Genomic DNA, 15959 nt, shown 5'->3' on the forward strand with positions numbered 1-15959 from the left:
TAGCTTGTGAAGACGGTGGTTTCCTCTAGAAGCAGCCCTTCCCTTCTATTGGGTGCCTGCTTATGCAAAAATGATGCCTTCAGAGGTGGTCCTACAAAGCCCTTGCAGCAGGCTGTGCTTCAGGGGCATCTCTCAAGTAAAGGAGCCAGCCTCAGAAATTCAGCCCCAACTATGCTGTGTCTGCTAAGGGGAAAAAAAAATCAGTAGGGCTTAATGAGAAGAAAAAAAGGTTAAAAAATTCCCCTCTCGGGTATTCCAGCGGCATTGGTGGAATTACGTGCATATTTGCTTTGTGCAAAGCTGGGAGCTGCTGTGTGCTCCTGTTGCAGAATTTTCGTCTGAACACACAAGGTAGCAGCGTTCCCTGTATGCTCAGTGGGCACTGCCCAAGAGATGGGAAAAATAAGTAGTTCAGCTGTCCAAAAATGTCTCATCTGAATGGGCAGAGTACATGGAGTGTAGGAAAGACCTGTTCTGTCACATATTTATTACCATAACATGCAGCTTAAGGTGAGTGCTGGAAGACCTTGCATCCAAATGATACTGTCATTCCATCAGTGCACTTTGAGTGTGAAATGATTACCTGATACTGGGTTAGTGCTTGTTTCCCAAAAAGTCTGCAAAAGGTGGGCTCGTAAATAAGGGAAGGTAGGTGTTGGACTAGGGGTTCCCAAGACCTAGGAACAGTCCCAGGCTGTGTCTCATTAAGCTGTTCGGTCTTTCACCTTCTAAAACCTTGTTTATTAAAGGTTGTTTTTATTTATTATACTACTGTGTTTATGAACACAGTTTATAATTAGAAGCTCATCTCAAGGAAGCAGGGAAAAGCTCGTGCTCTGCTTATGTGTTGCTCTTTGCTGTTCAGGGCCCCTGGGCTGGGCTGGCACTGCTGGTTTCATTACAAGTTGCTCTGTATTTTGTGCCCTGTGTGCTACCGCTGCACACACTGGGCTGTGAAGGAGTAGCAGAGGTAGGGTCCTGACCGTTGGAAACCAGTGACAAGAACGCCTTTCTCCAGCCCCTGCCCAGATGCTTTTAAGCCCAGGCAAATTCCATCCTTCGCTGTAATTAAGCACTGAGCAGGTGGCAAGGAGTAGTCCTCAGGTTGCTGGAAAAGAAGTCAGAGAGCTGAATGTGTCAGGTACTCTCGGATCCGACGAGTGACCTCCAGGAATTACAAGGTGCAGTTAGCCCTCCGTTAGGTGCTTGCTGGATCTCTGTGCTGCTGACTGTGCTTTGTGACAACCATTAGCTAGAAAGCCAGCACGGTATCTCTCAAGACTAAATGCTTGCCCCAAGTCTGCCTGTTTAACCAGCTTGAAACACATCACCAATAGTTTATTAGGGGTGCATAAAGCTGAGAATATCGCAGTGCAGCCAGACGCAGGGAGCAGCAGTGCAAGGTCACAGTCCTCGCCGTGCTGTCTGAAGCACTGCCGAGTTTCTGATGTGTTTGCGTGGTGGCTGCGTTCTTTCTGAAACTGAGAGAAGGCTGGGCTTGTACTGGTTAATGTGGAGGCTCCTTATTAATAGGCTGCACACTTCATTGATTTTTAATTAATTTCTGAAGAGACACAAAGGATAAGTGCTGCAGCCCACAGACATCTCTGTACTTATTGCACTACACATCTCTATTGATCGCCTGCCTAAGGAGCAGAAGTAATCCATTTTAAATACACTTTCTTGGAGAGAGTGAACGCACTACACAATATACTCTCCCGACTGTAATTGTATTGGCAGGAGGGCAGTGTAGGGGTGGGAAAGGCGTTGTTCCGGATGCTGCCAACTCTCCAAGCTCAGTCTGTCTGCTGCTTCAGAGCAAGAAGCTGGAGCTCAGCTAGCTCTAGCATTGGGGCCGAGAGAGAACAGCAGTCGGAAACTCTTTGAAACCATTAATGCACTGATACCTCTCCCTTTGGCTGCCCCTTTGAAAAACATCAGACACTTGTCAGGAGTTGGTGACCCACTGCGAGCTGACACCTGAAGTCTCCGAGCACTCCCCAGATCAGAGGACAGGTACATTCTGCTCCTGGCATGTGTAGCCCAGATTACCAGGATTCACTTTGGAAACAGTAATTCCCAATCTTTGTCATAGGGTCTGTGTTCCCGCCAGCCTCTTAGCTGGAGTTACTTGGCAGTGAGTGTTTATTACCCAGCAAGGGGAGTTTTGCAGTGGTAAGTTTGTTTTTAGGCAGTTCTTACTTAAAGGCTTTTTTTACAGTGAAGGATGTTGGCAACACATAGCAGCTGAAGCAGTGCTAAGTACTTCTTGGCTTGCTGGATGAAGGTGAGTTGTGTCAGTGTTACCAGACACAGCAGGCATTAAATTCTGACTCGCAGAGCCCAGGTCCTTCGGTACATCTAGGGAAGGGCATCCCCATGGTAGAACAGAAATCTGTGTCTGAGCAGTTGGTCCTCTGCTTACACAGGGACCCTTGGTACATTTGTCTTGCTTTTTTTCGCCTCTTGCATGGGCAGTGCACCCAAAGGACAGTCTCTTGAAAACACCTGACTGGTTTGTGTGGTCACCTTCATAGGCCCTTGTGAGAAGCAGATACTGCAGAGCTAGCAGGGAGGCATCAGATGCTAAGTACTTTATCAAAGTGCCGGGGTGACCCTTTACTCACAAGTCCCTGACTTTATTAAGTTTTTGCTATTACAGCTGTTGGTCCTGGGCAGTAATTGGAGGGTCAGAAACCCTCTTGGCATGTCTCTGCTGCACAGCACATCTGTGCATCTCATCTTTGTTGGCTTAGCGAGGGTGTGGAGGAGCTGCAGAGCTGTATCCACATTACCGTGTCCTTACTGGTGATACCCTTATTATAAGCAGAGCCACATCCTGCAGTTTCTCTCACCTCTTGGGGCTGCAGTGCAGTAAGCTGAGCCCTGGTCATTTTCTTCAGAGGTAAAAGGAAAACATCCCTGTCCTCTTGAGCACGTTGGGAATAGGAGACTGCTGTAGCCTGTGTCCACTCAGCCCAGGAGGCTGGGACATGTCACATACACAGCTTGCTCAGGGTGGAGGCTCTAAAACTGCTGTAGGAGAGCACCTTGGGCTCAGTTGTCTTAAGGAATCACTGCGGTGAGTGTCTGGGTCAACTACAAAACAGAGATTGGATACAACCCCACAGCTGCCTCCCTGAGGAACTTCATGTGTAAGAGTGAATTTTCTCCTAAAAGCCCGTGTAGCAGCTGTGCCTGTACATGGGACCAGAACTCAGAGACACAATGCGGGCAGTATTGAAATGCTTGCCTTGTCTCTCATTACTTATGCTGCTTTATATATTTATGTAACATCTTTCATGGGAGGAACATGAAGTGCTTTGCAGACTTCTTATGTTCAGCACCAGCTCATCTAGATATCTGCATAATTTGAGGGAGGCAGGGAGGCAACTCATACTTCTTGCAGCAGGTCAGGCAGGGGAGATGTTTGATGATGACAGTGGAACACTCTCTCCTTCTGGTGACACCTTAGGAACTCAACACCCACCCGGGACAGATAGCTTAGTTTTAAGGACACTACAACCTCAGTTCAGTGGTAACCCATTTATCTGTGCTTTGAAGGGGCTGAGAAGACACTCCTGAGATTTTAATTTAGGGTTGAAGGGGGTCTGGGCCCATCAGAATGGCTTCTCAGCCCAGTCAGTTATGCTTGGAAATGCCATAAGCTTATGAACTTGCTTCTCTTTTTTCTACCTCCTCACTCCCCCTTTATGAATCACACGTCACTGTGGAGTAGCCTGCATTTGTCCTGTAATTCTCATCTAAATTTTAGCCTCATCGCCTCTTTCCTTTCCTTTTTGCTTCTTGACTTTGTTTTGATGCGTTATGCCTTAGTATCTTTTTTATTTTGTGTGTTGGGCCATAGCTCAGCAAAGCAGTAAATCATGCTTTAGGAATCCTATTTCTGGATCAGATATACCGCAGCAGGTGCATGATGCAGAGCATAGACCTGGTATAGACTTTTCTTCCCCCAAAAAGTTTGTTCTTTTGATGCGTGTTTATACTGCCAGCGTGTTTATACTGCCACAGGTAGCATGTGACCTCCTGTGGTTGGTAAGAAGCCAGCTCATGTTGATTTTGTGCTTCGGCTGAGTTGGGTGATGTGCAGTCATACTCCTGTGTGTGAGCAGACAGACGAGAGATACAGGATTAACCTGTGTGCAGAACATCACCGCTAATTTCTCATGGCAGAACCAGCTTGAGTTAGATGCCCAGGAGTCGTATTCATACTAGTTATCTTTCCATAGGGGTAATAATCCAGCTGTGCTGGCATCCTGTCTCCTAAGTCAAATACAGATAGGTTTGAGATAGCTTTTCTGTTCTCTGAACTATGTAGTCCAGAAGCCATTTAGCAAAGCCACTGCAGGACTCTGAGAAAAGGGATTATCAGTGACTATGAATACACAGCTTTTACACTGCTTTTGTCACACAGCTTGGCATGCAAGTCTTGCAAAGTTTCACTGCCTGTTCCTGGCCATGGCTATGTCATACGCTAGACAGAAGTTTTCTTTGTCTACCATTTACCAAAAAGGCCAACAATCCAGGCCAGGATACAGCAGTGGATCTCCCTCGCCAATTTACCTGAGTTGGCTGAACTCTGGAAATTTTCAGAAAACCTTGGCACCTAATCCAGTGGAAGAGCACATAGCAGAAGGTGCGAGTCCCCAGCTCAGTCTGCCAGCTTTGGACTAAAGTTGTTAGCATCCCTCGCTTCCCCTTGGCTGTGAGGACGGCCTTCAGACCCAGCTTCACAAGCAGACCTACATAACAAATCACACCTCTGCAGCTGAGTCAGTGTATTTCAGAGCAGTGTCAGTTTTTCCCTCCCACAGCTATCTCTGGAGTAACAGCTACTTAGATGATTCTGGTTGCTCATGACAACAAAGGGCACCGCGTTTTCCTTGAAAGCATATTTAGCCCCGGGTAAAATTATACTTCTTCCATGGGGTGAGCAGGGGGAAAGATGATCATTTCAAGCTTTCTGTAGTGATTCCTGTTATTAAGCTAGCCTCAAGTTATTAGGATGAAAAGAGGGCAGTCTCCAAGGCTGGAGATTAATGTCCGTGAGATTTGAGTTGGGCTTGAAATTTTCTTCTTCGCATTACCTGTTTGATGGATCTGCCATGTGTGCTGGCTTTGGTGGGTGGAAGTTATTATTGAAGAAAGTCTGTTCTTAATTTCTTTATGCTTGCTGAAGATGGGTTAAGATCAACATTCTCTCTGTGTAGAGAGAAAATAATGTTTATTGTTGAAATCGGCAAAAAGCCACACAAAGGAAGTGTTTACAGTATACCTGACTGCTAGTATTGATTGCTACAGTTCTTGGGGTAGGTGAATCTCTTTATACTTATTTTGTTCAGTGGAACTGTCTTGCAAAATTAAATCTTGCATCGTGCAAAGCCATATGTATATGCTTAAACTTTAGTTAGTGATTCAACACACTTCAGTTCTTCTCTGGTAATTATCCCAAAGGGACTTTGCATTTAATGAAAGTACATACCTGCTTGAAATCTGTTGAATGAATGCCTTTTTTCCTGAAATGAGCCTCACGGAAAGAGCTCTCAGGCGAGGCTGTCAATTCAGAGAGTTGGACATCCCCTGAACTACAGCTGCAACCTTTGTGAGGAATCCAGAAGCATCCTCAGCTGGAGCGTGGGACTCTGAAAAGTCCAGGAAAGTGAAAGAAATCAAAAACCAGCATCTGAAACAGTCTGTACTTGCAGCTCTTAGCACTGCGAGCTGTACAAATGGAGGCTGCACTCAAAAACTGCCCTCAGGAACTGGGAGACAAATGACAGCTGCAGAAAATAATGTTGGTGGTAAAGTAAGAAAACAGCAAATTGTGACCACATCTTAAAGGCAAGACATCCTAGGGAACAGAGCCATAACTTCCCAGAAAAGCTTCATTGTGCTTTTTTAAAAAGTCCTTTCATTCTTTTATTTCCACCACTAACTCCATGTTGGTGAGTCTTCTATAGATGTCCGCAGCACTAGAAGGCCTCGTATTTTATGAACCGATTTGATACTTCTTGCTTCAGCGCAGCACTTGGTAGGTCACAGAGCTGTCCCATCATGTTTTTTTCTCTCTTCCCTCGGATTTTTTTGACACACAGTCTCCTTTCTACTGTCCCACCTCACTTTTTGCCATTTACATATTACCTCATTTTCCAGGCTGTCATTTTTCTTGTGGAAAGAGCATGGCCGTGCCTGACTGTCCTGAAATGACCATACGTGATCTGTTTGTCCACAGTCCTGGAGACTTCACAAACAGCCATAACAAAATCAGAAAGTCTTTCTTCTCCTATAGCTCTCAGTTACTAACTCATTGTCTGTTCAACAAGGCAATTTCTGTTCTGTATTATTCCTAGCCAGCTCTGAGAGTAAGCCAGTGGGAAGAGAGCAGGATTCACCTCAGCTAGTTTTACTGCTGATTTTCTCCCCTGGCTATTATATAGAAAATTATCAAGGCTGCAGAGTAATAGGAAGGAAATTCTTAGTGGAGTTAAGCTCCCAGTGCCCATTTACATCTTTCCTGTCCACCTCCCTTCTTGGAACAAAGCCGCCTTCACCTAAAGCCTGTTTTTCTGCCCCTCAGCATTGCTATTAGTTTCCCTGCTGCAGTGTGAAATGTATAACACGTGGGCCAGCCAGGTCAGGTTAGTAATTGTGCAGGCAAGGACAAAAGACCTTTAGCACTAATTGAAGCCTTGGCAAAAGCATGTGTCTGTTCCTGAAAGGAGAATTTACATTTTCACAGTTGCATTATCACATGAATAGAAAGGATCTGTGTGTTTTTAATGCTACTTATATCAGGTAAGGATTTGTATAGCACAGGTTTGTTATCATACATGACTCTGGCAGTGGGGTGCAGCTGAGGAAGATAAAAGGCTATTCCTTGTTCATACTGCAATTCCAAAGGGGCTTCCTGAACATCTATGTTTCAGCTGTTTGCAGTGACTGTTTGACTTCTTAATAGCAGTAGGTGCTGATTCAGAGAGTGATTTCATGTTAAGGCATCCTAGTAGTAATTACATTTCTAGTGACATCTTCTGCAAGGAAACTTGTGTCATGACGGGGATGGGGGAAGTACCGGCAATGGGTGGGTCATGGCTGATGGCTGCGGTTGTGCAAGATGAATCTGGCCTCAGAGGTAAGGGGACAGTTGATCCCGAATGGCTTAACACTCAATTTTTGCCTCTTGGTGGTTTCAACAAAAAAGTCCCGCTCTGCTGTGGACCCTCTGATTAATCTACTGGTGAGACATTTATTACTGTCTGGACATTTTATACTTCAATAATTCTGAGATCTGCATAGCTCTAATTTGGACGTACCAAGTCGTAAGTGGAGCTAGAGAACCCCAGCCTCGCAGATCACACTGCAAATTGCACGGCATGGTGTGCTTTGGATCAGGCTGTAAAGTGTCATTTTTACAAACAGATCCCTTTTCATTGTCTGGGTCTAAGGTTACTTGTAACTCTCACAAAGTGTCCTGTTGGTATTTGATCATGGGCTTGCTGGGTGGTGGTGGCACCAGCTGTGTAATACGGATGGTATTTTTTCATTACCCTTTCAGTGTGTCATGTAAAAAGATTACGGATACGTATAGAGCATTTTTCCTGCTAGGTTTGAAAATGCCTTCAAATGATGATTCTTGTCACAGTATATGTTTTGACACTATTGCTGCGGTGAATACTGTAAGCTTTCTGGTTTTAGATTGTTTTCATTCTGCTTGTATAATTTCATTTATTGAAAACAATTATAGCTACACTTCTCTTCCACCTACATCATCCACTTTTAGAGCTTGTTGGTAGGATAGCAGGAAAATCAAACATGTTCACAACAGGGTATTCCTAAGAGCATTTACATTTCTGCAGGTCATGGACCTGCAGAGGATTTTGTAGCTGTCAACTCTACACAGCTTGTTTTTGGCTTTGCAAATAACACAGGTGGGAAGAAGTCCCGAGAAGCTTGTTTGACAGAGGTGAAGTAAACTGTAAGGAAGATGATACACAGATATTTCTTCCCTCCTGCACAGAAGAAGAAAACCAGGTGCGGTATTGGTTAGGAACAGTATTCAGGTTGCTGATGAGAAATCTGTCTAGTTCATAACATCATATGATATTAGATTGAATAAATGTAGTTTTACTAAGGAAGTACTTAATAATAGTGTACGATTGAAATGAATGAGTAGAATAAACAGTAAAACATCTTAAAGTGTTACTCTACAGGTTTAAGATGTGCTCGACAATTAAGTATGTAAAGATGGTAAAATCAGGCTAAGAAGGCATGCTTAAGGGTTTGGTTGTTTAACTCTTTCAGTGAAGGATGTTTCTAGACTCCTTTTCATCCATTCCTGTCATTAGCTAAAGATAAAGAGGGTAAACCTTGGCAGAAGCCATCTATTTGAACAAGAGTGAAGTACTGTTTCTTTGTTTCTGCCAGAAGAAATCTGCAATATCTTCATATAATTTCAATGATGCTAGGTACAAATTAATTTATTAAAAATGTCAATTTTATTTGCTTCCAGTGTGCTCTGATATCAACAGAACTCTCTCATTAGATTCTCCAGGGTCTTGTGTCCTCATCAAGTTCTGCTCGCAAATACCATTCTACAAGTTTGGGCCTTTCATTTTCTTCCCCCTCATTTTGAGGCGTTTCTGAGAATTTTGACCAAATAAGGGTTTGGGAAGTTCTCTCAAGCCTTTGATGCTTTAGAGATACTTCTGTTCATTCTAACAATGTGAGTTATTTTCCAAACTAAGTAGAAAGGAAGTGTAAGCAGCACCTTGGACGTGCTGCACTGGGACAAGCTCTGTTGTTGCAGTGAAAGATGCCAGGCAGGGACGTGAGGCTGGGAGGCCACTGTCCTCCACCTGCCTCACAAAGCACTTCTAAGCAGTGCTGATGCTGCCTTGAGGCATTTCTGGCTACTGCATGGCATCAGAGATGTGAAACCAGGACTCATACGAATTCTCATCTGGATTTTATGGGACCACTTTTGTGGTTGTTATTCCTCTGTTACACTGTGTCGTTGCTGTTTGACCGCGTGGTCTTTTTCTGGTTGTATTTCTTCAGCTGGCAATTGTTCTGCTAAGCCATCGGTGCCTCTGGTTTCATGATGTGGTGTTTGTATAACTCACAACTGTTTGACCCCTAAGATTTGTCCTTTTCCAACAGGTTTTAATTTGATGTCAAAAACCATTAAGCTTTCAAAGACGTAGAGTTGTGATGTTCTCAGAACAGAACCAGCCAAAAGCATTGATTTGCAGTTGGCAAGAGGGCGTTTGCTTCAAAAAGCAGTGCTTTTAAAAACGTTTCTGTTTGCTGTGTGCCAAAGAGCCCGTGTCCCCTTTCAGTGAAATAGTGTTTATGCCAAATGATCTCCCACACATTCTCAAATCTTTCAGTGGTGTTTGCATTGAAATATTTCACCTAAATGCCAGAGCAGTTCAGAACTCCACTTGATGCTTTTCATAAAGACATCCACGGTCTGTCAGAACGGGCTGCATTCTGGCCTGGTGACCATGAACAGCAGCTTACTCATATGCACTGTCCTTCTAACATCTAGAGAGATAGGGATGCGTGAGCTTCTTTCATTGCTAGAGGGAATAAAATCTGGCCCATGACACTGAGTAATCTGGTTATTTTAATCACTGCCTGTGACTTTCTGAATTATCATCTGTATTACGGGCTAATATGATCTCTCTGGTATTCAACGATGACTTTTTTAAAATTACCATATATATTATACAGAGCTAATATATTAAGAGATACCTTAAGGGTAATTATCAAGTGTGTAATTTCATCTGTAGGTTCTTATAATGATGGTTAATGTCATAAATGCCTTTTAATAAAATAACAGGCTTGTAACCCTACCTGACTATCCTTTATGTGTCATATAATTAGTTAAGACCAAGCTGTGGTGTTCAACTGTGTGCCATACTGACAGTACGTGGTTTGTCTTCCATCACAGTAAGAAAAAGGTTAAAGCCAGGCATATTTCCTTACACGTACAGGCAGCTGGATGGGCTTGTTAACGATAGTACTTGTACCTGAACGTATATGCTCAAAAAAAACAAAACAAACAAACAAACAAAAAAACCCGAACATCTGTTGATCTAGTGATTTACCACACTACTACATGCAAAAGTAAAAGGAATTTAAAAAGGCAAGTGGATTGCAACCCTTGGATAAGAAATTGTTTTCCTTATAATCCACTTTGAGTACTGAAAATTTGTGTCCAGCTCAAAATATTTGGTAAGAAGCTTTGTCTTGAATTGAGGGTACTTGCCTGGAACTTGGAAGATCTGGGATTATCTCCCAGTCTGGCCAAATTTCCCTGGGGCTTTGGCTGAGTCACTTAATCTTTCTGGTCTTCAGATTTCCTGTCTGAAAACTAGGGGCTGTAATACTTAGTTCCTTTGTCTCACCTTCTCAGGTTCTAAACTTGATTGAGTAAGATACCAGTGGCTGTTTTTTGATTGTTTTGTTAGTTTTTGGCAATTACCATAAAATTGTTCAAATTGGAAGGAACCTAGAGTCATGTGATCTTACCTCCTGCTCAGAGCAAGGGCAATGCTGAATTTCTGTTTGTTACTTAATCACTGTGACCAATATTAAAGGAACCAGATCCTACAAAGATTCTATTTAAAAAAAAAAGAAAAAAAAAGAAAAAAGGAAAAAAAGTAAGATTATTTTACTGTTCTTTTTCCTTCAGGGAATGATGTACCTGGAAGAGAGGAGACTTGTGCACCGGGACTTGGCAGCCCGTAACGTCTTGGTGAAATCGCCAAACCACGTGAAGATCACTGACTTTGGCCTGGCAAGACTTCTGGAAGGGGATGAGAAGGAATATAATGCTGATGGAGGGAAGGTGAGGATTTTCCTTGTCTGGAATTAAACGTATGCCACTGTTACAAATCTGCTGAAGCTACTTGTTAGGACAGTGTATCTTTAGCAGACTGTATCTTTGTAAGGAAGTCTGACAGTGACTTAGCAAAGCCCTGTCTTCTGGCAGTGAACTGTACGTGTGAAATCTGCTCATTTTTCCTCAGTAAGCTTCTCCAGGTCCAGAAATAAAATTGTCAGAACAGTTTCCACACCCTGAATTAGCTTTTGCTCCTAAGTTCCATTTTGTATCTTGTCTTGAAGACTTCTGAAGTCAGTTCAGTGAGTGATTGATGTTCTAGGGCACTTCTGCCAAGTCCCTTTCTCTGGTCAGGATGGACTTCAACAACTTGCAGTCCCAGGTTCCCAGACAGGTTATTTTACAGAAAACAAATAGGAAGGCCACAGCCCATGCTTGTTTTTGTAGCATATGAGAGTTACATCTGCTTAGCAAAGAGCCACCCCTTCTGTCACCATGGAAGAGCCTGTGGATGCTATTTCTCATGTCCAGTTCAAGTCTGCAATACCATGCTGGATGCCAGACTACTAAAAAGCTTTCCTCAGGATAATTTTGAAACCAGGTATTTGCCCATATTACTTTTCTGCATACAGCAGAACTACCATACAGTGCCTTGCCCCAGCTTTAATGCTTTCAGATTAATACCTTATAAATTTTGGAAGGCTGAAGTTGCATACTGATGTCAGCTGCTCCCTCAACATTTTGAAATTCCACAAATCAACCTGTCACAAAATCCCAAGGGGTTCTGCCTCTCCTGTCGTTCCTTTTCCCCAGTGTTCATTTTGCTTCCTATCTACTTTCTATCTGTGTTTTTCTGTGCTCATTTATGCCCTTCTGTGAGAAAAACAGCTGTTGCCAGTTCATGTTTTTTTTCCTGGCTGGGCTGCTGCCTTATTTGTGTGGCTGCTGCCCCTGGCAGCTGTTGCATGGGTTACATCAGCACTTCAGTCAACAAGGAGAGGTTGAGAGGAGTCACCAGTGCTTCCCCATTTCCCCCAGTAAAGAGACCTCCTGGCAAGGAAGGTGGAGTTCTGGCATTCTTCCCTGATGCTTTCAGTTCTCTCATCCCCTCTTCAGTAACCCTTCTGCCTCTTCTCTGTCTCTTGCCTCCATCAGGCAGTGAATGACAGAAAATGAGCTGGTCCTTCCAAACCAGCTGTTCCCTGACAGCTGTTAGATCCTGTCCTGGACTTGTGAGACCAGTCACGCTGCTGGGCGTTCTGGAACTGGATTTACACATCAGATGTTTCACTTCCCAGTTCCACAGAAACATGCCGTTAGATCCAGAAAACACTTGCAGTTTAACATTGTATTGTAAGCATACTAAGAGAGGTTCGGCTCAGTTTCCATTCTTGGAGATTTTTGCAACTAGACTGGCTAAAGCCCTGAGTAACTTGGTCTGATCTCATTGCTGACCCTGCTCTGAGCCTGAGGTTCAAGACTTCCTGAGGTCCCTTCCAGGCCAAGTTATCCCGTGATGAACAATGCAGCTTTGCTTTTTCTAACACTTGCTCCAGTTTAAAACAACCCAACCATGTTTAATGGGAATGAAAGCAGTACGCTTCTGTGGAATTTGGTGGAGGAGGATGAACTGTCTTTACAAGTGCTGAGCCACCATTTAATAGAGCGCTATTTTTGCCATAACTGTATAGGTTATGTTCATTAGTCAACTTCATGGAAGGTGTTTTCATAAGGGTTTGAACGAAGACACATCCTCTGCTTTTACACCCACCATCTGTTCAGATTTCGCATGCAGTTACATCTCTCTTCAATTTATTCCACTACATGTTGCATAGCTCTAAATCAGAGGGGACCTGTACGGGTCCATGCCAGGTAAGATTCACTTAAGTGTCCGTCTATTAGAAATTACTGGACTTCAAGACTGAGCCTCAAAGGCCCAGGTCAGAAATAGAAAACACCAGGAATTTCATTTTAACACAAACTCCAGAGGGAGAACCCTAATTCCAAACCAGGGTTTGCATTTGCCTACACACCCTTTCCTATCAGGAAAGAGATAAGCTCCCCCCAGTGATGATTCACAGCCAGAGGCTATCTCGGGACTTCTGACTTGTTTTCTAGAGCAACAGTTCTCACTGCAGTAATGATACAGACAATTGGGAAGGCTAAGTTCCTAATGAATATTACAAGTTAGAAATTAAGCACAGTAAATCCTCCCTATTGCCTGTTTACCCTGATGATGATTATGTGGACTGTGAAGTATTATGGACGTTGCATTATTAACTAGCCTCATTAGAGAGCAATCAAGATAGCAGAGCCAGGTTTTGCAAACTGTTGGGCAGAAGAGCTTCTGTGTTCTACCTTCTGTTGCGCTTTTTAAGGGGATTGGATGGAATTTTTACATAGGTCCCAACTTTACACAGGCATGATGAAAAAGCAAGTTGTTCTCTACCTGAATCAATGAAACTCAGATGGTGTGAAAAGTTCTGCAGGTAACTGGTTTGCATTTCTCACCTCTGTATGTTCACTGAGTCAAAGTCCATTCTAGAGCCCAGGGATGACCACTTCCTCTGCTGTGGGGTAGTGCTGTTTTTTTTTCTAAGCTTGCACTTGAAAGAAAAAATGGGGAGAAAGCTGTTATGTACGTACACGATCCAGCTTTATTGTTTTAATATTGTATTTCTAAGCTTGCATTTTTCTTGTCTTTTCCTAGATGCCAATTAAGTGGATGGCTCTGGAGTGTATACACTACAGGAAATTTACCCATCAGAGCGATGTTTGGAGCTACGGTAAATCTTCACGTGATTAGTTTAAATATGTGTATCTTGTTATGTGTTAAACCAAGCTGTGTTACTGTGTTACAGATAGCCTTTTTTCTTTCAGAAAGAAGAGTTAATTCTAGTAGTTTTTACTTTTTTTTTTTTTTTTTAAATAATGTGTAACTCTAAACAGCAATTGTTACTTGTCTCCTACCTTACTTCCCTGCTCACAAAAATACATTATCATGATGTCCCTGCTGGGATGACTGCCGTAAGGTCTGGACTGGTAGAAATTTGGATGATTATTATGACAGAAGAAGGCTTCTTTCAGCTTAGCCACAGATTCATAAAAATACAGCTGCAGGTCATAATTTCCAGCAGTCCTTTGAAAATCTTAACTATAAAAGTCATGAATGTCAAAAAAATATTTTCAGACTTATGGGAATTTCTGTACCTATAGTCAGATAAAAGGGAATTTGCCATAATACAGAGCAAATATAGTAAGAGAAAGAAGAGAAAGAGACGGTATCTCCAAGCTAACTAAAACACGCATGGGTTTAATTTCACAGATAACTTTGGAATTGGTTAGTCAGGTCAGTTCATGTGAACTCCACACACACAAAAATAATATTTGAGAATTAGATGTTCATTTAATGTTGGAAATGGTGTTATCCTGATGAACTTCTATGCCGTATGTGTTTAGCTCCCTGCCTGTTTACTTCACACAGGTATTACTAATAAAATCTTATATACCTTTGTAAGTGGAATGTATCTGGGGCTTACAGACTCCTATTTGCATTTCTTGTTGCCATATCATTTTGAAACAAAAAGCCATGCAACTCCTCTATTCATTACTCACTTCTACCTGTGGGTAGCAGCAAAAGACACTGTTTGCTGTGACTGAGTAGCTGCCCTCTTCTATTCAGCTAAGAAAAATATATGAGAATTAAATTGATCATGTAAAGCTGCTGTTTCTACTCAAATTCTGCACAACCTATATCACTTACGAAAAAACACGCCTTCATTTATGAAATTCATTTTAAATGCAGGAAGCCTAGAATATTTATAATCAGAAAGGACAAAACCAAAAAGACTTGACAAGTTACAGTTATTGAACATCAGCAAAGAGGTGAATGAGGCTGAACTAAATACGTGTTTTATACATAATGTATTTTTGCCCACTGCTTTTCACATTAGTATGACAGCTGTCAAAATATGGCTACTGATCTGGAGGCATGTTTTAAATGACCTTTGCAATAAAATAAGAACAAAACCAAAGAAACAGGTGTGAAAGAAGCATTTTCAATATTTAAGATTTTGTTTGGTGACAAATTGTTGCTTATGATATATGACCTTTATTTCCAGCTCTGATGCCAAAACCAATCCTATGGCTATTCAAAAAGAGAATCTTGGTTTTGAAGCACAGCAGTATCATAACTCAAATCCATAAGGTGTTTTAAGGAAAAGTAATAATACAAGTGCCTGTGAATGACTTAGAAGGCAAAGACAATGACATAACACTATTCAGTGCTGTACCTTTGTGAGAAATTGATGCCCTGAGTTAGGGAACATCTTTGTGGTTTTTTTTCCCTTGAAAACAACAGAGTACATCAGCTATTCATTTGCCTTTTTGATATGATAAAAGAGCAAGATACATTCTCTTAATATTGCATCCATTTACTTTCCCAACATTTATTTGTCTTAGACCTTTCTGTTGTGCCTCAGATCTATCATGCTGCTTTTTATGCCAATAAAAATGAGGGAAGTTGCTTTTGTAGCCTAACAGTAAGTGCCATTTCACCACTTTCTGGAGCTTGTTAAATGGCAAACCAAATTTTGAGTATTTTCACAGGCCCTGGTAATGAAGAGACTGCAGTCCAGAACTGGGCCACAATACTGAGCTGTAAGAAATTGTGTGTCAATCTGAGTAGTATGACTTCAAATATTATCACTCTTCTGTCTAGGAGTCACTATCTGGGAGCTTATGACCTTTGGTGGAAAGCCATATGATGGGATCCCGACTCGAGAGATCCCTGACCTCTTGGAGAAGGGAGAGCGGTTGCCCCAGCCTCCAATCTGCACTATTGACGTTTATATGGTGATGGTGAAATGTAAGTAATTGTAGTTTTTAATATCCATGCTCAGTGCGAGAAGAATGCTATTTTAGAATATTTGCATCTATATTTTCTGACAGTGCTGGGTAATAGTGCAAGCTGTTTCAAAACAAAAGCTTCCCAAGATACTGTAAATTCCATTTAAATAGTGTGTACACATTTTTTTGCAGTTGCAAAATATAAGAATTCAGCCATGAAGGGTTGAGTTAGCTTCTTATT

At 42.3% G+C, this 15959-nt stretch overlaps 2 protein-coding genes across 8 annotated transcripts in view; one reads left to right on the plus strand and one right to left on the minus strand.

Annotated features, from left to right (window-relative positions):
* ERBB4 (erb-b2 receptor tyrosine kinase 4) overlaps positions 1 to 15959 on the plus strand; it is a 564466-nt gene that overhangs the window by 522835 nt on the left and 25672 nt on the right. For all 7 annotated transcript variants that reach the window (XM_072040464.1, XM_072040460.1, XM_072040461.1 and 4 more), the window contains exons 21-23: positions 10721 to 10876; positions 13581 to 13656; positions 15591 to 15737. In XM_072040464.1, the coding sequence (XP_071896565.1) occupies positions 10721 to 10876; positions 13581 to 13656; positions 15591 to 15737 (379 nt within the window). The remainder of the gene's footprint in view (positions 1 to 10720; positions 10877 to 13580; positions 13657 to 15590; positions 15738 to 15959) is intronic.
* The window catches only part of LOC106017775 (uncharacterized), a 116379-nt gene continuing 111292 nt past the window's right edge, over positions 10873 to 15959 (minus strand). The window contains exon 8 of the transcript XR_011810455.1: positions 10873 to 13476. The gene's annotated coding sequence lies outside the window, so the exon portion shown is untranslated. The remainder of the gene's footprint in view (positions 13477 to 15959) is intronic.

Source organism: Anas platyrhynchos, chromosome 7, assembly GCF_047663525.1.
Source record: "Anas platyrhynchos isolate ZD024472 breed Pekin duck chromosome 7, IASCAAS_PekinDuck_T2T, whole genome shotgun sequence".
Lineage (NCBI taxonomy): Eukaryota > Metazoa > Chordata > Aves > Anseriformes > Anatidae > Anas > Anas platyrhynchos.